Below are 23,223 nucleotides of genomic sequence, written 5' to 3'. Positions count from 1 at the left end.
TTTTGTAGTTTATTGTCAAAATATAAACTCCCATTGTCCACATAAATATTTCTAAGATATTTCTTTATTCTTAGACAAGGGATTCCCTTCCGTGATTGGTCATTTCTATGGACACAGAAATGACGTCACCTAAAATTCCGTTTACGGCACATAGTAATGTCGTAATTCAGCTCTGAGTGTGACACTTAAGATTCAGTCCTACACTTGGCTGAAAGTGTGAGTAAGACGCTTGATAACTAACTTTTAAGTGCAGCTTTCAGCGAAGAATTTATTTACTCTTAAGTCACCTCTTAGCAGACTTCTTAGGAGTAATTCTAAGAAGCTTGATAAATACGGCCCCAGAACACATTTTATGCCCTATTTATGTAAAAATCCCAGTAATCCCAAAGGGTTCACATACTTTTTCTTGCAACTGTATGTTCATTATTGTGCTTGTAGTTTGCATCCATCAAACTGAAAGCTGCATCTAATATTTCTATACAGTGATTGTATTGGCTCTCAATAGTGTCTCTAATAAAGTGGCCACTCAGTGCTCCTTGCCGTTCTATTTCCCCAATAAACCAAGTCTGAATATTTGCTTCCATTTATTAAATACTAAATGAGTGAAGTGGGATGTTTGACAACATCTCACTTGATGTTGTTACTCACATGTGTGAATTTCATATAAAAGAGATTACCTTCTTGACTTTCTCCACACACTTTATCAGGTGGCGTTCCTGTAGAAAGACAACATGTCATCCAGACATTGGGAGGAGCCTTGAGGGGGCTGCTGAGCCTGTGGAACCTCTGTGGGTTGCGGGGGCGGCTGAGGTAGAACGGGGTCCGTGGGTCGCGGGGCCGGCTGAGGTAGGACGGGGTCCATGGGTCCTGGGGCCGGCTGAGGTGGGATGGGGTTTGTGGGTCGCGGGGGCGGCTGGAACTGGAAGGGACGCGGCATAGGGGGTGGACACTGTGGAGGGTACTGGTTTTGGCAGGGAGGCCGTAAGTGGGGAAATGGGAAAGGTGGACATACAAATTGGGGAGGAGCAAAATGTGGATACATAGGAGGAGGGGGATAGTGGCGGTTGGCAGGGGGAGGAGCGGGAGGGCGACATGGGGGCGGAGGCTGTGGTTGGACTGGGGGGTTTTGTGTAGGAGGATGAGGGAGAGGAGGGGGAGCAACTTTAGCAGCAGGCTGCGGATCGTCCTTTTTCTCAGTGGTCTCATCCGGGCCTTGTGTCCCCTTAAATGACATTTTAGGAATCTTCTTTTCTGGGATGCGTGTCTTTGCATGTCTTGGACGCCACTCCTCGGAAAAGTATGCGGAGGGAGGCGCAAACTCGGACTCTCGCTCATCCTGACGCCGGCCTTTCCACTCACTGAACATGGATTCTGGGATACAAAAAGTAAAAACATTGTAAAAATGTGTTGTTATTAAAACCATGACTGGCTTCGAATGTATTAACAAACAGAGTATTTGTTACAAACTCTTCAAACTCCTCACCTTCAGCAGGTCTTACAAATCACTGTATGCCAAAACAACCTGTCATAAAAACTAGGGATGTCCAATAATGGCTTTTTGCCGATATCCGATATTCCAATATTGTCCAACTCTTTAATTGCCTATACCGATATCAACCGATACCGATATATACAGTTGTGGAATTAACACATTAATATGCCTCATTTGGACAACCAGGTATGGTGAAGATAAGGTCCTTTTTAAAAAAAATTATAAAATAAAATAATATGAATAAATTAAAGTAAAACAATATAAAAACAGTTACATAGAAAGTAGTAATTAATGAAAATGAGTAAAATGAACTGTTAAAGGTTAGTACTATTAGTGGAGCAGCAGCACGCACAATCATGTGTGCTTACGGACTGTATCCCTTGCAAACTGTATTGATATATAATGTAGGAACCAGAATATTAATAACAGAAAGAAACAACCCTTTTGTGTGAATGAGTGTGAATGAGTGTAAATGGGGGAGGGACGTTTTTTGGGTTGGTGCACTAATTGTAAGTGTATCATGTGTTTTTATGTTGATTTAATAAAAAAATAAAAAAATCTTATTAAAAAAAAAAAAAAAACGATACCGATAATTTCCGATATTACATTTTAAAGCATTTATCGGCCGATAATATCGGCAGGCCGATATTATTGGACATCTCTAATAAAAACAGTTTCTTCCCTCAGTCTATCAATCTAATGAATGCTCTTAAATAACTTATCTGTCACTGTCAATGTACCAACTCATGTTCACGTCGTCATCTGTTTGCTTTTGCTTTATTCCCCTTGAACATATCAGAGTAGTTATTTAAGTACTTGTTTATATTTTTAGTTAATCGTTAATAGTCATTGTTTATGACTTAAGTTTATTTGGAAGATGCATGCAGTTACAATATGATGCATCACATATTTCCCAGTTTCTCTTCACAATATGTCCGAAAAGGATTATGAAAAAACAGATCGTATTAATCTTTTTCCATTTCATAGCAATTGCTAACACATTCACTTCCTGTTCTTAAATTGTAAACAATTTAACTCCATAAATATTAAAGCTCTCAATAAATACTTAAATACATATTTGTAATTCACAAATGAGATGAATAAGATTACCTCATTTTTAATAAGGTTCAAAATGTTGATCAGAATTATTCTTACTTGTACTTTGTAAACACTTTGAATTTGAACAGTTTCTTTAACTGGATCATATTAGTACATTGTTTATTAATATGTTCCATAATTCAATTCCACTTACTGATAAACTAAATGTTTGCATGGAACAAAGAGCACAGTCTACCAAGTGTAATTCCTTGGGAGTTAAACATGATTGTGACGAGAGCGATGGTGTATGTGTGATGTGATGTGTGGGGCGGCGAACAGCGTAGAGGATAATTAATTAAGTAAATAAATTAAATTATTTAATTAAAATTAAATTATTTAATTAAAATTATTTTATTTACTAATAATTTATTCAAGTTTTAATAATGCAAATATTCCAACGTTGACTTACATTTATTTAAGAATGGAAGTTATGGCAAGCAGGAAAAATATTTATTTAAACTATTTTCACATTGAGGCTATAAAGCATGTTTTATCAAGTGACTCGATTAATCGAACAAACTAATGGATAGATTACTAAAATAATCAATAGCTGCAGCCCTGGTTGTCACAGTCAAACGGCTGTGTGACCTTGTCCGCATTGACTCACTGAAAGTATCTCTTCTCCCTTCTTGTTGCTCATTTAACAATGCACAAATGTTCCCAGTGTGGGCACTTTCCACTGAGTTGCATCATTAGCTCTCAACCCCCTCCAAACTGAACCTACTCCCCCCCTCCCGCCTTTTATTCAGTGTATAACGAATAACGCATCTCTCTTCCTATTGCGCACTCCTTACATACTTTGCTATGAATGTGACTAAGGCTGAAACGACGCGTCGACATAGTCGACATCATCGGTTACGTAAATACGTCAACGCCGTCTTTGTGCGTCGACGCGTCGCATATTTACGTCACATTACCGTCATGGCGGAGCGCAAAGCAGACGATGCGAGCGGTGCGAGCGAGGGGAAAAAAGCACGACAAAAGTCGTCAAAAGTGTGGGAGTATTTCAATAAACGGCCTAATAATGTTGTTGTATGCACACTGTGTTGAGCGGAAATGGCCTATCATAGCAGCACGGCTATGAACGAACATTTGAAAAGAAAACACCCGACAGCGTTCTTGCCATCACCATCAACTAGTCAATCGTCCGCGTGAGTATACGTTGTCATCATTACACAAAAACATGAATGTGTCATTTGTATCTGCGTTGTAAATTCATAAACTTAAGCACCGTTTCGCTCTGAGAGGCGTGTTTGGCGTGCCTGTTCAGTGTTTACAAAGACGCACTCCTCTTTAACGCTAACGTTAGTTAGTTGGTAAGGTTTCCAAATCTGGCAATGCTGGCTCGGTCTTACCTCTCAGTTCCAGCCACATCGACCCCTTCTGAGCGCATATTTTCAGCTGCTGGGAATATTGTTAACAAGAAAAGAACCAGCCTCACCCCAGAGCATGTAGACATGCTAACCTTTCTTCATTACAACTGTTAGTCACTCACTGGAATGAGTAGAATTGGTTATTGTGTACTGTGTTGGACTGGATGTTTATTTTGCACATTTTAAAAGCAATACTTAATGTTTACAGTGCTCCAGAATATTTAGATTGGCACTTTTTTGTGCTGGATGTTTATGTTATTTTTGCACATTTTAAAGCAAAAAAAGCAATACTTTTACTTTTGTTGAAATGTTTACACTGTTGTTACAGAATATTTCGTTTTGCACTTTTTTGTATTGGATGTTTATTTTTATTTTTGCACATTTTAAAGCAAAATAAGCAATACTTTTACTTTTGAAATGCTTATACTATTGCAGAATATTAAGATTTGCACTGGATGTTTACTTTTATATTTACACATTAAAAAGCAAACAATCTACTTTTAATTTTGTTGAATGTTAAAAGTTTTAAATGTTTACATTGTTACAGAATATTTTGTCATGTTGTTGTCAATGTTGACAGAGTGGCCATCCTTTTTTTTTTGTAAATAAAAGCCATGCCTTTTGAAAAAACGGGCCTACATTTATTTTTTCATCTTCATTTTAAATAAAAAAACAATCGGTAAAAGGAAAAATAATCTATAGATTAATCGAAAAAATAATCTTTTGATTAATCGATAGAAAAATAATCGTTAGCTGCAGCCTTAAATGTGACCTGTGCCTTATGAGATGTTCGAGCGTCTCATATACATCTAAAAGACAATTTTGTTTGACTACTTGATTAGAAAAATTCCCTGGTTGGTTGACATTTCTCCCATTTTACGATATCCTAATATCACTTTCATGGTGTTGGCTTCACTTTTCTTTGACGCACTGCCTTCAGAATAGTACGCCGTATGCTTGGGGGGAAAAAAGGTCATGAAAACAAACAAAAGTGCCATGTTTCCTCAGACTAGCTACACGTGAATGTGTATTCTTGCAACTACGTACTCTTCCGCCACAACATAGTTCCTTTGCTTCTTATACAGTGTTAAATCATTGCAACAAGGACTGCCTGATTGCGTTTTGTTCCTCACCATAGTTTGCTTTAACGCCTCTTTTAGGCTTTTCTTCACAATCATTTTCTCTGAGAGCATTTTACAACCCTTCAGCGTTGTCGCCCGACTCCTACAAGGCCTTAACATACTTGATGCATTACGGCAGAAAGATTTATGGGGAGTCAGCAAAGCACAACTGTACCTTTGCCTCTGTCCCATTCTCGGACATAAGGGACTCCAGGTTTGGTGTCCCTCCTTTCCTGAATCTCCACTTCCACCTTCTTCAGTATGCTGACCTCTGGTGGTGGAGGCGAGGGCGCCATATCATCCTCCTCTTCTGTGAGAAACAACTCATAAAATGTATAAAACGTCTTCATTACTAACAGATCAAAGAATGGTGTGATTCTAACCTTCCTTCTCTTCCTCGACCGGTTCTTCTTCTGAAACAACACCGCCCTTCGCCTTAATCTTCCTCTGCTTTATTTTGGCCAGTCTGGCTCGCAGGATGGCCTTCTTCTTCTCTTTCAGTCGTTCTCGCTTGCTGCGCTGGTCGGTTGTCTGACAAAAGTGGCAATGATGGTACAACTTACTGTGTACAATAATGCATACAATACATGGGAATACACACAAGAATTCACAAAATTAAGCACGCTTCTTATATTTCAGCAACAGAAGGGTTATACTATAGAGCAGAGGTGTCAAAGTCGTTTTCACTGAGGGCCACACCGCAGTTGTTTGGCCCCAGAGGGCCGTTTGTAACAGTGAATATTATTATTACACAATTTGTTATGCATTTTATTAGTAGAGTTTTAAAAAACTAAAATGTAAAATAAATATGGTAAGTTGCAATAATTTTACCTCAAAATGTAGTAAATATTACTGTAAATGGAAAAATAGTACTGCTGTTTCTATGCTTAAAAAAAGGCAGCTCAGTTGCCAGAATTTTACTGTAAAATTTACTTTTTTTTTATTTTACTGTAAATAAAAAAAAAATGCAATTTTACAGCAAAATTTTGGCACAAGAGTTGCCAGTTTTTTTTGTTTTTTTTACCGCAAATTAACTGTAGATTTTTCGGTGTTTTACTGTACCGGTAAATGCCAAAACGGCACCTCATTTTATGATGGGGTCCCTGGGATCCCATTTTGAAGATTCCTAGCACAAACACTGTTACGTATGGCTAGCTTGTGTGCTTAGCTGCTGTGTAGCTGCTAGGCTGCAATATTGTTCAATTAAGGACACTCATTACTATGTTTAGCGTGTGTACTAAGCTCTTGTGTAGCTCTGCACAATTAAAGGCGCTGCTCGTATCAGAGCAATTATATATGAGATTTTAGAGGCAAGCCGATATAATCTGGCACTTATTTTTATTATTGGATCAAGACACCACTACTTGTGTTTCCCTCTACTGCATCTACACAATAATGGCTGGGTTTTGACTCATTTTCAGTGGATAAGTAAATCTATGCAAGCTGTACCCTGACTACTCTAAACTATGTCCAAGTTTCAATTCCATAGTACTGTCCTTTGAGAAGATATTGCATGCACATTATATATTTGTAACATGTGACAAATTCAAATGCAGTCGCTCACCTGATCCCTCAGCATGTCTAAGGTCTTCCTCTGCTTTGCCCGATTCTCCTCGTCCTGAGCGAAGGCAAAGTAGCCAACACCCAGGTCCCGAGCCTCTGACGGTCGACACAAAAGTACCAAGATGAAGAACTTGGAACTCCAAACCAGTAAAGCCACATCCATTGCTAACCTTGGGCCCTGATGTCTTCGTAGTGAAGGGGTCCAACGGGCTTCTTCATGGCCTCCTCTTCTTCTCGCTCCCACTCCTGCCTCTGGAGGTCTCGGCGCATGTCCTCTGACAGTAAGGTCTTGTCAGTGGGCACTCTTCTAGATAGAACACATTAAAAAGGATGTACGGCATGTCAATCAGTGCCTTAAAGGCCTACTGAAAGCCACTACTACCGACCACGCAGTCTGATAGTTTATATATCAATGATGAAATATTAACATTGCAACACATGCCAATACGGCCGGGTTAGCTTACTAAAGTGCAATTTTAAATTTCGCGCCGAAATATCCTGCTGAAAACGCTTCGGTATGATGACGTTTGCGCGTGACGTCACAGATTGTAGAGGACATTTTGGGACAGCATGGTGGCCAGCTATTAAGTCGTCTGTTTTCATCGCAAAATTCCACAGTATTCTGGACATCTGTGTTGGTGAATCTTTTGCAATTTGTTCAATGAACAATGGAGACAGTAAAGAAGAAAGCTGTAGGTGGGAAGCGGTGTATTGCGGCCGGCTGCAGCAACACAAACACAGCCGGTGTTTCATTGTTTACATTCCCGAAAGATGACAGTCAAGCTTTACCATTGGCCTGTGGAGAACTGGGACAACAGAGACTCTTACCAGGAGGACTTTGAGTTGGATACGCAGACGCGGTACCGTGAGTACGCAGCTGCGGCTTCCAAACATTTGATCGCTTGCCCGTACGTGCGTGCCGCTATGTGCATGTCACGTACGTAACTTTGGGGACTTTGGGGAAATATATGTGCTGTATGAACTTTGGGGAGGTGAACGGTACTTTGGGCTGTGGGATTGAGTGTGTTGTGCGGGTGTTTGAGTTGTATTGGCGGGTTATATGGACGGGAGGGGGGAGGTGTTTGTTATGCGGGATTAATTTGTGGCATATTAAATATAAGCCTGGTTGTGTTGTGGCTAATAGAGTATATATATGTCTTGTGTTTATTTACTGTTTTAGTCATTCCCAGCTGAATATCAGGTCCCACCCGCCTCTCACAGCATCTTCCCTATCTGAATCGCTTCCAATGCCCTCTAGTCCTTCACTCTCACTTTCCTCATCCACAAATCTTTCATCCTCGCTCAAATTAATGGGGTAATTGTCGCTTTCTCGGTCCGAATCGCTCTCGCTGCTGGTGGCCATGATTGTAAACAATGTGCAGATGTGAGGAGCTCCACAACCTGTGACGTCACGCGCATATCGTCTGCTACTTCCGGTACAGGCAAGCGACCAAAAGTTGCGAACTTTATCGTCGATGTTCTCTACTAAATCCTTTCAGCAAAAATATGGCAATATCGCGAAATGATCAAGTATGACACATAGAATGGACCTGCTATCCCCGTTTAAATAAGAAAATCGCATTTCAGTAGGCCTTTAAAATGTTTCTTGAATGTCGATTACCCATTTCCATGAAGGTCTTGGTCTAGTTTCTTAAAATCTGGCAAGTCCTTCTTCATACACCGGCGAGATCGTCCCAAAGCGTCCACAAAGTCCACCCTGCAAAGATGATTTCAGGTGATTAATCCGGTCAACATCGTGGAAACCGATACAAAGATGGACTATTACCATTCCTCATCCGGGTTCTGAGGAGGGGGAATAGGAGACAATCTTCCCGTTTCTTCGTCCTCACTTTCTGCGCGTCCTTCTCTTCTTTTGTCAATAATCTTCTGAGCAAAATCCACCAGGTACAAACCCTCGGTTTCTTCATCTGACACATTTCAAGACACTGTCAATAGCAGGCATTTCAAACGAGATGCAAGTGGGAGTGTCACATATGACCAACCTGGAAAGTCTCCTTTCGTCATCTGCTCGTAGAGTTTGGCTTTCTCCTCCAGCTTGCTCCTGACGGGAACAAAAAACTGGTCAGGTGCCATTCAATTATGTCCTTTAGGACTGCAGGTGGGTATCGTTAACATTTTAACTGGGGATATTCCGATCAGGGTTTTATGATGCCAATTCCAATACCAATCATCCATGAGTGAGATTGGCCGTAAATTTTAAATATATTTATGGTGAGTGCTATTGACAGTAATAATATCAACACACATTTTTGCTAGTCCCTTATTGTCTTTTATTACATACAATTGTTTAAATCACAATAAAGTCAATAGTACACATTAGGGCTGCGAATCTTTGGGTGTCCCACGATTCGATATCGATTTTTGGGGTCACGATTCGATTCAAAATCGATTTTTTTCCCCGATTCAAAAGGATTGTCTATTCATTCAATACATAGATTTCAGCAGGATCTACCCCAGTCTGCTGACATGCAAGCAGAGTAGTAGATTTTTGTAAAAAGCTTTTATAATTGTAAAGGACAATGTTTTATCAACTGATTGCAATAATGTAAATTTGTTTTAACTATTAAATGAACCAAAACTGTGACTTATTTTATCTTTGTGAAAATATTGGACACAGTGTGTTGTCAAGCCTATGAGATGCGATGCAAGTGTAAGCCACTGTGACACTATTGTTCTTTTATTTTTATTTTTATAAATGTCTAATGATAATGTCAATGAGGGATTTTTAATCACTGCTATGTTGAAATTGTAACTAATATTGATACTGTTGTTGATAATAATCATTTTTGTTTTACTACTTTTGGTTTGTTCGGTGTCGTGTTTGTGTCTCCTCTCAATTGCTCTGTTTATTGCAGTTCTGAGTAGGGATGATGTTTGATAAGGAATTATCGAGTTCGAGCCTATTATCGAATCCTCTTATCGAACCGATTCCTTATCGATTCTCTTATCGAGTCCAGATAGGTTGTTGTATATGGAAAAAAACACACAATATTTGGTTTAACAAAAGCTCACTTTTATTATATAATAAAAAAATAAAATCTAATAAATAAATAAATATTGACTGTTACCCACCTAAAAAAATTAAATAAAATAAATAAATATTGACTGTTGTTACCCAAAGAATATTAAGTGGGATTTTTCAGAGAAACAAATATATACAGTAACACAAAAACAAGCTGTCTCTGTGATCACTATAGGTGTATAAATAATAATATAGTGTTAAATAAAATCAGTCCCTTGGGCACAAAACTGAAAATACGGCTCTCCAAAAAGTGCACTTCTGCTGCTATTTGACATAACTGTTAGTTATGATGCTTTGACATTTTTGCACTTTATTTCTCTATTGAAAGAAAATTCTAAGAGGAGAAAAGTTGTTTGCAAATGTGGTTACAATGCTAAAAAATGAAAAGTTAAATCTAAAAAAATAAATACACTTTATTGAGTTAACATTATTTCTTTATGGGGGAAAGATGTTATGAGCTAGAGAATATAACAACTACACTACCCAGCATGCAACGGGAGTTACGAGCATGCGCGGTCACCCCGAAAAGTGTTGCATGTTGCCACGCTGTGAAAGTAAACGTCAAGAAGTCAGCCAACACACCTCGTCTGCATTATTTATAATTAGACAGACAACACATATACAGTGTGATTTTGTTTTGTTTACAAGGAAAGAAAAACAAAAGTTCAAAAAGGGAGATATGTTGTATATATATGTATGTGCTGCGGTTGCATTAAGAACGTTGCGACAGCTGCCGTAAAGGAGGTGCGTTGCTAGCCTGGTTGCTATGTTTCCGGTTGGTCGTAAAAGTGTTCGTCATGTGTTTTTACCCTGCTAAAATCTCTCAGTAAAGTTATTCGTTGGATTATACCTTTTGCTTCGAACTTTATTACACCTTGGAGCGCTTTTTCCCATCCATTGTTTTCCTGCTTTCCCTATCTGCGCCTAATGACTGAGCTACATGACGTAATTTCTTGTGATGTCCCACGGAGCATTTCCACTCTTTTTCTTTACTATAGTGGTCTCGATAACGGGTACCAGTTCTCAAAAAGGGATTCGAGTCCGAGGACTGGGTTCTTTTCTTATCAAACAACCGGGAAAACCGGTTTTGAGTATCATCCCTAGTTCTGAGTGGTTTTGGTTTTGGAATTGGATTGCATTGTTATGGTATTGCTGTGTATTGTCCTGTTGGATTGATTAACTTAAAAATAAATAAAAAATGAAATAAATAAATAAAATAAATAGATTTTTTAAAAATGAGAATCGATTCGGGTCGCGGGGACAGCAGGGAAGCCCAGACTTCCCTCTCCCCAGCCACTTCGTCCAGCTCCTCCCGGGGGATCCCGAGGCGTTCCCAGGCCAGCCGGGAGACATAGTCTTCCCAACGTGTCCTGGGTCTTCCCCGTGGCCTCCTACCGGTCGGACGTGCCCTAAACACCTCCCTAGGGAGGCGTTCGGGTGGCATCCTGACCAGATGCCCGAACCACCTCAACTGGCTCCTCTCCATGTGGAGGAGCAGCGGCTTTACTTTGAGCTCCCCCCGGATGGCAGAGCTTCTCACCCTATCTCTAAGGGAGAGACCCGCCACCCGGCGGAGGAAACTCATTGCGGCCGCTTGTACCCGTGATCTTGTCCTTTCGGTCATAACCCAAAGCTCATGACCATAGGTGAGGATGGGAACGTAGATCGACCGGTAAATTGAGAGCTTTGCCTTCCGGCTCAGCTCCTTCTTCACCACAACGGATCGATACAGCGATATATAACTGTATCCCGCTCATGTCAAAAGGGACGAATATTCTTTAACTTGCAAGTTTCTCCCATGGAATTGTTTATTTTTTTTATTCTGGCGGGGGGAAAGTCTATACGTTTTTGCCATTTTCAGTATTTTTCTTACTGAAGTTTGTCACGCTGCAGCGTTTGTTGTTGCAGAATTTACTCCTTGCATTTTTTTAATGGTTTCTGATTTTAGATATTTTCTGTGTTTGGTCGTAGAAAGCAGTTTTAAAAAAAACGTACCTTGCATTGTCAATGCTTTGCTGCTCCTCAGCCAGTTGCTCTGCATCTTTGTCAGCTCTTGCAGAAACACCAGAGTTTTGCTTGTTCCAAACGGTAGGTTTCTACAGAGGCATTGAATCATTCATTTGGCCGGACTGCATAGGACATTTCCTTTAGCATGTAACCTACCTTCACTTTCACTTTCGGTGCTTTATATCCAGCGCTACTGTGTTCTTGTCCAAGTCTCTCCTGCTTGAATTGCTCCTGCTTTCTGTACAGTTCAGCTTTCAGGTCCACCAGCTAATGAAACAAGTACAACTTGACGTTAGCACTTTAGCTGGTTTGCTAAAGGGTACATTTGCTCACTTTACTTCGTCAAACGGCGCTGACGAGATTTGTGAAAATGCATACTTACCGAAGAGGCTGTCACGTCAAACGGCTTCTTCTTTTTGTCCATTTTTAATGTCTTTTCTGTCTCACATTAGCAAAATGTCGCAGTAAGTGTACATCATTAGCTTTTAGTCTTCTTCTACGGTTTAGCTTGTCGGCAATGTTGCTACACCGCCAACCAGTGGCCACACTCATGCACTACACCAGCTATCATTGTGGGGAAAGCAGCACTCGGTCACAGTTTGACATATTCGTGGAAACCAACTGAATAGCTAAACAATGTTTTTTACGTGCAATGGATGATCAACATTTAGCGTGTGATGCTTCAAGTAAACAAAGCAAGTTAATGTTACTGTTAAATAAATTGGGGGAAAAAACCCTGCAAAACATCACGTCCGCTAGACCAGTGTTTTTCCATCACTGAGATGATCTAATTTCACCTATTTGGGTCAAAATATTTTTTGCAAACCAGTAATCTACCGTATAAGGCGTAACCTTGGACAATAAACTCACCTTTGATCAACACACCACGGACCTTCAAAAAAGAAGTCAACAAAGACTGTCAGCCATCCGTAAACTTGAAGGACTATGTTGCACCTCACCTCCTGTTATTACTTTACCAAAGCATTGTTCAACCCATCCTTATGTACTGTTACACATGTTTTTTCACTATGCTTACTGTAACCAACCGGACCAAACTCACACGCATTACAAACATAGCAGCTAAAATCTTCGGCCTACCCACACCCAACATTTCAGAATCAAACCACAGGTCCATCATTCGACTGGCAAACACGATAGTCCAGGATATCACTCACCCACTACACCACTAACAGCATGCCTGTCTGACAAGCCTGTAAATGTGTGTTGGTCATGTATGATGTCTTTTTGTTATTTTTGTTTCGTGATGTGTAATGTCTATTGTTCAAATGTACGGCAGTGAAAATGAATTTCCCCAACAGGGACCAATAAATCTAAATCTAATCTAATCTAATCTAATCTAATTATAGTCTGCAAATGATGTGTTGTTGTTGAGTGTCGGTGCTGTCTAGAGCTCGGCAGAGTAACCGTGTAATACTCTTCCATATCAGTAGGTGGCAGCCGGTAGCTAATTGCTTTGTCGATGTCGGGAACAGCGGGAGGCAGCGTGCAGGTAAAAAGGTGTCTAATGCTTAAACTAAAAATAAACAAAAAGGTGAGTGCCCCTAAGAAAAGGCATTGAAGCTTAGGGAAGGCTATGCAGAACGAAACTAAAACTGAACTGGCTACGAAGCAAAAAAAAATAGAATGCTGGACGACAGCAAAGACTTATTGTGGAGCAAAGACGGCCTCCACAATGTACATCCGAACATTACATGACAATCAACAATGTCCCCACAAAGAAGGATAAAAACAACTGAAATATTTTGATTGCTAAAACAAAGTAGATGAAGGGAAATGTCGCTAAAAGACATGAAACTGCTACAGGAAAATACCAAAAAAGGGGAAAAAAACACCAAAATAGGAGCGCAAGACAAGAACTAAAACACTACACAGGAAAACAGGAAAAAAGTCCAAATAAGTCAGGGGGTGATGTGACAGGTCGTGACAGTACACCTACTTTGAGTCATGATTTAAAGTCATATCCAACAATTGCGACAACGACTTTTTACTGTCAACTGGGTTTCGTTTTTTTTAATGATTTCTGCTGGTGGTGTGCCTCTGGATTTTTTCAACCCAAAAAATGTGCCTTGGCTCCAAAAAGGTTGAAAAACACTGCACTGGACGGACGTCGGTCAGACTGAGCAGGGAAGAAAGGCCTTCAATAAACATATTTGTACCACCTCCCAGGAACATACATGCTGCAAAGGTACACACCTAATGACCTGGCAACGTGTTTTTCACAAACTTTACCCAAGAGCACTATAAATGAACATTACATCTAAGTAGTAAATGCCTTGCCACATTCTATAATTTAGTACATTCCACAAATTCAGGCTGCCCTTTGTCACTGATTCTGTTCATAACTTTTATGGACAGAACGTTGAGGGCATCTGGTTTGGTGGCTGCAGGATTAGGTCTCTGCTTTTTGCAGATGATGTGGTCCTGATGGCTTCATCTGGCCAAGATCTTCAGCTCTCACTGGATTGGTTTGCAGCTGAGTGTGAAGCAACTGGGATGAGAATCAGCACCTCCAAGTCCGAGTCCATGGTTCTCGCCCAGAAAAAGGTGGAGTGCCATCTCCGGTTTGGGGAGGAGACCCTGCCCCATGTGGAGGAGTTCAAGTACCTCGGAGTCTTGTTCACGAGTGGGGGAAGAGTGGATGGTGAGATCGACAGGTGGATCGGTGCGGCGTCTTCAGTAATGCGGACGCTGTATCGATCCGTTGTGGTGAAGAAGGAGCTGAGACGGAAGGCAAAGCTCTCAATTTACCGGTCGATCTACGTTCCCATCCTCACCTATGGTCATGAGCTTTGGGTTATGACCGAAAGGACAAGATCATGGGTACAAGCGGCCCAAATGAGTTTCCTCCACCGGGTGGTGGGTCTCTCCCTTAGAGATAGGGTGAGAAGCTCTGTCATCCGGGAGGAGCTCAAAGTAAAGCCGCTGCTCCTCCACATGGAGAGGAGCCAGATGAGGTGGTTCGGGCATCTGGTCAGGATGCCACCCGAACGCCTCCCTAGGGAGGTGTTTAGGGCACGTCCGACGGGGAAGGCCACGGGGAAGACCCAGGACATGTTGGGAAGACTATGTCTCCTGGCTGGCCTGGGAACGCCTCCCAACCTTGGATAAGCGGAAGAAGATGGATGGATGGACTAATTCATGTACTCCAGCTTTTCCTGTGCGTCGCTGAAAAAAACACCTTTCAACTTTCAACTTTTTTAATGTTTGGCACGCTTGCTGACCCATACAGTGCCTGGGTAATGAAGAAGGCAACATAAAACATTTAGAAGCAACTAAAACAAAAGAACATTAGCAGCTTATAGACAGTGAAACCTTAAGTCCACCCATCTATAAATGTAAAACTAAGAGCTGCGTAAGGTATTTGTGAGCTCAGACGCCATCAACTCTCACGCTCAGATGCCGTAAAGTAGGGTGGTGTTGTTTCGGATGGTGGCGAGGACTGTGGGCATGTCATCCCCCCTCAGGAAGCTCAGCTCTTGCAGGGTATGGATGCCCATTCCTGGATGTGCAAACTTGCAGAGGTCTTTCCTCACCTGTCAAAAAGAGAGCGATGCGAGAATTTAACTGTATGTGAACACGCTTTTTTTAAAACATGATGCTTGCTTGACACTACTGCTCGCTAGTTTTACCATATCTAAATTAGTGTGTAGAAATATGTGACCCGTGCTGGCAAAATGAGTCGGAATGTGCACAGGCTAATTTTGACCTACAGGCAAATAAGTGAAAAAAATGTATCTTGGTTGAAATTGAGATTTTCACAAAAATTAGTCCATAAAGCCACAATCTAGCGATCCCAATCATCGAAATAGCAAGAAAACATCTTAAATCACCTTTATTTGAAGGTTTTATACGAGGTATGTCTTCAGAAATTAGTCCTTTGTGTTAAAATTCCTTGAGAAAATCCAGTGTTTTCAACGCTCACTCGCGGCAATAAGGGGGAATCCCCCTAGCCATATTTGGTATCATTGTGACGCCAAGTTTACGTACTTTCTAAAAATGAGCATGGAATTCCCGATGACGCCATTCTGAACCAATACAATTCGAGTTTTTAAACCTGTACGTAAACAAATCCGGCTTGTTGCTAAGGGTCGCTGTGAGGCGTACCCTCATTGGTTGAATCACCCCGCGCGGTGCATTGTGGTATCATGGCTGTGCCCTGATGAAAAACAACACAGTAATTAGAGCAGAATATTATGTGAAAAAAGGTGATTTTCGAACATTTAATTATTATTTTTGTGGATAAGTTAGACTGTTTTACATTCCGTAACGGATTTAGAAGGTGGAGAGGGTACACAGGCGGTTGCAAGTGCGCTAAATTCACTGCAGTCGGCGAATCTTCTTAGTGCTGCTGGTCAGGAATATTACGGACAGCTGACCAGCTGACAAACTGACCAGTGAACAAAAAAACTGCGACATAACAGTGTTGAAATTTTTGTACATAACCGTTTTCAATAGAGTTGAATATATATTTTCCCTTTAGACATGGGATTTGACTTTAATTGTACCAATTTTGGTGTTGCTACAAGGACTTTTAAGGTATGGTTGCTATGGAGTTTTGTTTTGGAACATTCTGTTCTGGAACAGTAAACTTTAAGCTGGTTTTTCTCAAAACGGACCCTCAAACTTGGTCGACTTCAATCGGATGTAACTCGGTCATTTTCTGTCCGATTCCAACAAACCATATATCATTTTGAAGGTCTTTAGATGGAGAATGTGTAAATAACAATAACTCAGTTTTTAAAATTTCCTCATTGTGACTCATTTTGCCAGCACAGGTCACATATGGGGAAACAACTACAAATGTGCACTTCATTCACTAAAGATCAATTACAATAATGCATATGTTGGATACAGAGAACAAACAAACCCTTTATTTACTGAATCAAACATATTACTAGGGCTGCAACTAATGATTAATTTGATAATCGATTAATCTGTCGATTATTACTTCGATTGATCGATTAATAATCGGATAAAAGAGACAAACTACATTTCTATCCTTTCCAGTATTTTATTGGGGAAAAAACAGCATACTGGCACCATACTTATTTTGATTATTGTTTCTCAGCTGTTTGTACATGTTGCAGTTTATAAATAAAGGTAAATAAAAATAAAATTAAAAAAATAAAATAAAATAGAATAAAAAAATACAAATACAAAAATTGCCTCTGCGCATAGCATAGATCCTACGAACCAATGACTAAATTAATCGCCAACTATTTTTATAATCGATTAGTTGTTGCAGCCCTACATATTACAATTCAATAACTCAATTATCTACAAAGCAATCTATACCCTGCTAAACAAGAATGTACAACAATTCTTCCCAACAAAAGAGGAGAGCTATAACCTTAAAGGAAAATCTAAATCAAAACATTTGTATAACCCTGAAGACCTTTAGCATATCAGTATGTGAAATTAAATGATGGAATGGATTAAGCAAATAAACCAAACAAAGCACTAATTTGATTCAGTTAAAGAGACTATAAACTATAAGTGTTCACAAAGTACAAAGAAGAAGAATTATGATAAACATCTTGAACCTTTTTAATAAAAAAAATATGATTATTAATGTATTAAATATTTGTTTACTTACTTATAGTATATTTATTTATTTGTTGCTCACTGTACCGTTACAAAGAACAAATAAATGGGATACAACTGCTTTAATATGAAAAGGTGTATAAATAAATAAGCTCTGCTTCTTCCTACTCCTTAAGAATATAAATCGATATATCAAAGAATGGTTATCATTGTGTAAAAAAGTAAGTAAAAAGATGAAAAAAAACCCAAGTGTGTTCAGAAATACAAATTGTTTTTCTTCTGTCGCTTCTTTTTGTTGTTTTTTCATGTCAAATGAAATTGCTTTTTAAATGGGTGTGGGGACCCACATCAGGACCTGCTGCTTGTTGAGAAGACCATTATGTTCGCCCATGTCTGTCTCTAAAGGAGTTCCATAAGACCAAAAAAAGGTCGCCAGATTTTTTTGCTGGTCGTCTTTTAAAGAAAGAGCATTTACAGGGTCGGATTACTTACTAAATATAGTTCAGCAAGTCAGGAACGAGTATGTACGTGTTTCTGTTGTTGTTGTTCGCACCATGCGTGAGGTGGGTTTTGGATTTGTGACATCCCATTCCTTTGTACAGTGTGATTGGGCATTTGCTAAAAAGATAGCTGCTAATAATGAGCAAGCCAAAGTTTGCCTCTCTCACAATAGACACAAAAGGGCTAAATTGGCAACACCGATCCCTTTTGCTACATCCTCTTATTATCTGGCAGATCAGTTGTGTAGAAGGTGTGTTATGAGCAATACTGCCACCTACTGTACAACCAACTGCTTTCACAGACCGTGCCGTTATAATGTTTTTGTGGGCCAGGGCGAACAATAATAATAGAATAATCCCATTATTGCTGTTAACTGGTTCCAGGCCTGACCACAGTAAATGAATTTCTGCAAGGTAGGAATTAATTATAGATGAAATATTTTCATAGCTATAGCATAATAATAAAATACATGAAATAACACCCACATTGTTTGATTCAATTTATTAAGTCTGCTTGAGGCTGAGCCAATAAAAAGCCGGGAAAATGAACAGTGCACTCTGATTGGTTAATTTGGTGGCCAATACTACTGTAGTATTTATATTTTTAAGTCATTTAGCCTTTTTTATGCTTGAAAGTCTTGATTTCGGCAAAATATACATATGAATATTATATGAACATGCTTGTAAAAAAAATCTGCAACAGAGTGACGCCGCATACTTCAACGTACAATTTAACGATGAACGACTGTACTACCAGATGTATTATTGGCAAATACATGAATGTACGGGAAGACACCAAGTAGTGATACAAGTGTGACATCAATGCTTATTTAAACACAACTTTATAATTCTTAAATCCCTTAGTTTGTTATTCAAAACAGCAACAATGGGCCAGTTATGAATGAGCCCAAAAAAACGTGTGAGCAGAAGAAGGAATCCAAGCTACTCGGTTGGTAGAGTGGCCGTGCCAGCAACTTGAGGGTTCCAGGTTCGATCCCCGCTTCCGCCATTCTAGTCACTGCCGTTGTATTCCTTGGGCAAGACATTTTACCCACCTGCTCCCAGTGCCACCCACACTGGTTTAAATGTAACTTAGATATTGGGTTTTACTATGTAAAAGCGCTTTGAATCACTAGAGAAAAGCGCTATATAAATATAATTCACTTCACTACTCTGATGGGTTTTGCTACGTCTGCCGAGGAGCTAAAAATGTGTTTCAGGATTAAAAACAAATTTTTGAGTGAGACAGCCTTTTTTACGGTCTCAATTAGAGATGTCCGATAATAAATGCTTTAAAATGTAATATCGGAAATTATCGGTATCGTTTTTTTAAATATCGGTATCATTTTTTAATTTTTTTATTAAATCAACATAAAAAACACTAGATACACTTACAATTAGTACACCAACCCAAAAAACCTCCCTCCCCCATTTACACTCATTCACACAAAAGGGTTGTTTCTTTCTGTTATTAATATTCTGGTTCCTACATTATATATTAATATATATCAATACAGTCTGCAAGGGATACAGTCCGTAAGCACACATGATTGTGCGTGCTGCTGCTCCACTAATAGTACTAACCTTTAACAGTTCATTTTACTCATTTTCATTCATTACTAATTTCTATGTAACTGTTTTTATATTGTTTTACTTTCTTTTTTATTCAAGAAAATGTTTTTAATTAATTTATTTTATTTTATTAATTTAAAAAAAAAAGGACCTTATCTTCACCATACCTGGTTGTCCAAATTAGGCATAATAATGTGTTAATTCCACGACTGTATATATCGGTATCGGTTGATATCGGTATCAGTAATTAAGAGTTGGACAATATCGGAATATCTGCAAAAAGCCATTATCGGACATCCCTAGTCTCAATTTGAACGTACCGTCCTCGGCAGGAAATAGGGAGCGTCGGTCTCCAGCACAATGCGGTTGAGAGGCACCTTGCAGGCAGCATCTCGAGCCAGGAAGGCGCTGGGATATGTGATCAAGGCTGTGAAGCCCACATACAGGTTGGGGAACTCCTCCAAGAAGGGCTCAATCACCGGGTAGCTGTTCGTGAAACAGTGCCTAGAATCCCAAATAAATCAATAAAGACAAAAAAAAAGGCTTGAGACAATTGTGTATCGTAAGTCAAAAGGGAGATCTGAAGAAAATACACACCTGTGAATTTTGTAATCCCTGGGCACGTACTTCTTCATGATGACCATCAGGTCGTCATCTGCGTCGCGACAGTGGATGACAATGGGCTTCTGCATGGCCACAGCCCACTGCAGCTGAAGCCCGAACACCTTCACACCACGAGGACACCATTAGTCCACATTACCTAACAAGGAATGCTCGTTCTCACCTTTTTCTGTACATCGTAACACGCTGTGTTTTTGTGGGAGTAGTCCAAACCCATCTCGCCAAACGCCACCGCTTTCGGGTGCCCCATGGCTTTCAGTATGCTGCGTTCATGGGCATCGCAGTACTCCTCGGCAAAGTGCGGGTGGCACCCAAACGCCCCCCAGACCTTGTCTTCCGCCAGTAAACCTTCCCACAGGGCGTCCTGCGCCATGATCCGAGGGTTGCAGAAGTCCGCGATGCAGCCGTGAAACTCGGCGGGAAAGCTGCTGCGGTATTTACTTTGGAAACTGCCGAAGGATCCTCTGAAGCGCAGCTTTGCGTAGAGCATGTCAAGGTGGCAGTGGGTGTCTATGAAGCCATATGCACCGTAGGGGTAGCGTGTCCGAGTGGGTTCAGGTTCCCTCAGGGACAGTCTTCTCTTAAGGTTGCTGCCATGGAGAACTGACAAAGGGGGGGAATGGATGGAAGAGCCGGCGTACGATTGCCTCCGTGCGTTTCTTCCTGTACTGTTTGAGCGTCGAGGCAGAGCGAAGGGGTCTGCCAAATCAATAACACTGGGGGAGCGTGCGGTCTTGCCGTCCACTACGGCGGCTGAAGGACTCGTGCTTTTTTGTTGCTTGCCGGAGACCAACACAGTCCTCTGTGGCGTGTGGAATAGGTCCCGCATGTCCAGGGTGGAAGTTGAAGGTCCGGAGCAGTAATTTAAGGGCGGACTGAGGGGATGGCAGCCGTTGGAGGAGTCGTTCGCAGGACTCACACAGCAAGACAAATAATCTGGGACGTCCTCTAGCGAACGGAGGGACGTATCGCTCCAGTCCTCAGCTTGGGGTTCAGGCGATACATCGTCTTGGCGATCATGAGAGATGCTTTGCTGTGTTGTGTTGGGCTCTTCTTTGAGCGCAGCACTCTGAAACACCACAAGAACACCACTCAAACATCATGAAGGATGTGAAGATTTCGTAGACAGCAGTGTTACACTTTCAAAATCTTCTCCACAATGCCAGGATGGTATCAAACAAAAACTTTGTGTGTAGTTTTCTGTTCTAAAAATAAACCACATCTCCCCAGAATTTGCAATGTGGGGGCGTGGAGTGTCAGAGAAAGCTGGAAGTGAAGCGTATTCCACTTCTTAGTGATAGAGGAATTGTTTTTTTTTAAGATACGTTCATAATTTTTTAAGTTATGTTGTTAAACAAACCCTGGTAAAAACTAGGGATGTCCGATAATGGCTTTTTTGCCGATATCCGATATTGTCCAACTCTTAATTACCGATACCAATATCAATCGATACCGATATATACAGTCGTGGAATTAACACATTATTATGCCCAATTTGGACAACCAGGTATGGTGAAGATAAGGTCCTTTTTTTTTTTTAATTAATCAAATAAAATAAGATAAATAGATTAAAAACATTTTCTTGAATAACCAGAATTATCTGTTGCGTAGTAAAAAAAAAATTGGCCCTTGGACTACTGGCACATTTTCACTTTGGCCCTTGGAGACCAAAAAAATGGGCAACCCTGTTTAGAGTGTTTAATATTAAAGGCAAAAAATGGGTGTTGTTTTTTTATGGAGAAACACTTGTATTTGTGTTAGCATTTAAGCTAGCTAGCGATTAGCGCACTAGCTGCTTCTCCAGGAAATTAGTATTATGAGGTTTTCAAAATGTGATAATCACAGTTTGGAATTTTACGCGGTTTTATTATTACAGTATAACGTATACATCCCTAGTACTCAGTGAACAGGAGACTCTTAATCATACTTGCCTATCTTGAGACCTCTGAATTCGGGAGATTGGGAGGGGGGGTGTATATTGTAGCGTCCCGGAAGAGTTAGTGCTGCAAGGGATTCTGGCTATTTGTTCTGTTGTGTTTATGTTGTGTTACGGTGCGGATGTTCTCCCGAAATGTGTTTGTCATTCTTGTTTGGTGTGGGTTCACAGTGTGGCGCATATTTGTAACAGTGTTAAAGTTGTTTATACGGTCACCCTCAGTGTGACCTGTGTGGCTGTTGATCGAGTATGCCTTGCATTCGCTTGTGTGTGTGTAAAAGCCGCATATATAATGTGACTGGGCCGGCACGCTGTTTTTTTATGGAGAAAAAGCGGGCGTGACGACAGGTTGTAGAGGACGCTAAAGTCAGTGCCTTTAAGGCACGCCCCCAATATTGTTGTCCGGGTGGAAATCGGGAGAAATTCGGGAGAATGGGTGCCCCGGGAGATTTTCGTGAAGGGCACTGAAATTCGGGAGGGTTGGCAAGTATGTCTTAATTGTGAATGTTTGTGTAAATTGTTGGTTTCCCAAAGTCAGCTGGGATAGGCTCCAGCTCACCATGACCCTGAGCAGTCGATAAGAGAGGAAATAGTTGGAACTTACCAATATGCCTGCTGGTGTCTTTGTGTCCTCTTTTAGGCCGACTGAAACCGTAACGAGCCGACAAGGGGACAGCTCATCTGGGTTGTCCTGAGTGTCCTCAGACTTGTTTTCAAGCGTGGTCGGACTGCATGCTTCAGTCTTCACGGGTGTCAAAGACAGGCGGTCAGTATTGGCACTTTTGGTAGGAGTGTGTGTTGATCCAAAGGCTGCAGTTAAAGCCCTCTTGTAAATAGCCTTCATCCCGTCCTCCGCTGTCCTCACCTTCTTTTTCATGTCCAAGGGAAGAGGGGATGCGTGGCTTTCTGTAGAGTCCTGGGAGATGACAAGATGACCAGGCTAACTCGCAGTTCTGCAATAAAAATGTGGCAGGAGGTATTGAACAGGTTCACCTTGAGTGACTCAAAGGTCATCCTGGAGCGCTTCCTCAGCTCCACTTTGCTGTGAGAGGGGACGGCATCACAGATCACCTCCGCTTTTCTCTTGGGAGTGTCCAGACTGAGCTCAGCGAAGCCCGCCGATCCTGGCGAGTCACTGAGGGCCTTAGCTTCTTCGGGTAGCCTTTTTCCCGCCGAGGGCATGGAAGAGTGAGAAGAAGATGGGGTTGGCGAGGAAGCCTTTCGAAGCCATCTGAAAGTCAACTTCTTCCTGCTGCTCTCCATGTCGTGGAACCTGGACATGGCCAGAAAAGACATGATTCAAATCAATCATAGGATCCATAAATCCACTTT

General features: G+C 40.8%; 3 protein-coding genes across 6 annotated transcripts in view; all 3 read right to left on the bottom strand.

Moving 5' to 3' along the window:
* The window catches only part of LOC133643089 (FYVE, RhoGEF and PH domain-containing protein 5-like), a 79,160-nt gene extending 78,460 nt beyond the window's left edge, over positions 1–700 (bottom strand). Inside the window, exon 1 of the mRNA XM_062037496.1 lies at positions 678–700. The gene's annotated coding sequence lies outside the window, so the exon portion shown is untranslated. The remainder of the gene's footprint in view (positions 1–677) is intronic.
* LOC133643091 (coiled-coil domain-containing protein 174-like) lies at positions 572–12,353 on the bottom strand. 2 transcript variants are annotated; one of them, XM_062037499.1, is made up of 11 exons: positions 12,080–12,353; positions 11,854–11,964; positions 11,686–11,786; positions 8,651–8,709; positions 8,434–8,575; positions 8,269–8,364; positions 6,818–6,951; positions 6,649–6,743; positions 5,468–5,615; positions 5,260–5,394; positions 572–1,371 (listed from the first exon to the last, which is right to left on the bottom strand). In XM_062037499.1, the coding sequence occupies exons 1-11, from the start codon at positions 12,119–12,121 to the stop codon at positions 704–706; spliced, it is 1,731 nt and encodes a 576-aa protein (XP_061893483.1). In that variant the 5' UTR covers positions 12,122–12,353; the 3' UTR covers positions 572–703. The 2 variants fall into 2 exon arrangements, with proteins under 2 accessions (XP_061893483.1, XP_061893482.1); XM_062037498.1 differs by having other exon boundaries at positions 6,818–6,954; positions 12,080–12,282.
* A 2,544-nt stretch (positions 12,354–14,897) lies between these two features.
* The window catches only part of LOC133643642 (putative deoxyribonuclease TATDN2), a 14,021-nt gene continuing 5,695 nt past the window's right edge, over positions 14,898–23,223 (bottom strand). For 2 of the 3 annotated variants that reach the window (XM_062038317.1, XM_062038318.1), the window contains exons 3-8: positions 22,885–23,164; positions 22,496–22,807; positions 20,119–21,024; positions 19,932–20,059; positions 19,655–19,838; positions 14,898–15,251 (exon numbers count right to left, since the gene is read on the bottom strand). In XM_062038317.1, coding sequence (XP_061894301.1) covers positions 15,111–15,251; positions 19,655–19,838; positions 19,932–20,059; positions 20,119–21,024; positions 22,496–22,807; positions 22,885–23,154 — 1,941 coding nt within the window. In that variant the 5' untranslated portion in view covers positions 23,155–23,164 and the 3' untranslated portion in view covers positions 14,898–15,110. The remainder of the gene's footprint in view (positions 15,252–19,654; positions 19,839–19,931; positions 20,060–20,118; positions 21,025–22,495; positions 22,808–22,884; positions 23,165–23,223) is intronic. The other variant, XM_062038319.1, reaches the window with a different exon arrangement.

This window comes from Entelurus aequoreus, linkage group LG26, assembly GCF_033978785.1.
Source record: "Entelurus aequoreus isolate RoL-2023_Sb linkage group LG26, RoL_Eaeq_v1.1, whole genome shotgun sequence".
Lineage (NCBI taxonomy): Eukaryota > Metazoa > Chordata > Actinopteri > Syngnathiformes > Syngnathidae > Entelurus > Entelurus aequoreus.
The sequence above is the reverse complement of the archived record's forward strand: the minus strand, read 5'-3'. Positions and strand labels throughout refer to the sequence as shown.

What these genes read in the sequence shown, in the direction of transcription:
- LOC133643091 (XM_062037498.1), bottom strand. Translation starts at nt 12,121, where the DNA reads ATGGACAAAAAGAAGAAGCCGTTTGACGTGACAGCCTCTTCG. An exon ending in GACGAAAGGAGACTTTCCAG is followed by an intron (nt 8,576 to 8,650) that starts GTTGGTCATATG and finishes GAAATGTGTCAG; the next exon opens with ATGAAGAAACCGAGGGTTTG. An exon ending in CGAAGACATCAGGGCCCAAG is followed by an intron (nt 6,744 to 6,817) that starts GTTAGCAATGGA and finishes GTCGACCGTCAG; the next exon opens with AGGCTCGGGACCTGGGTGTT.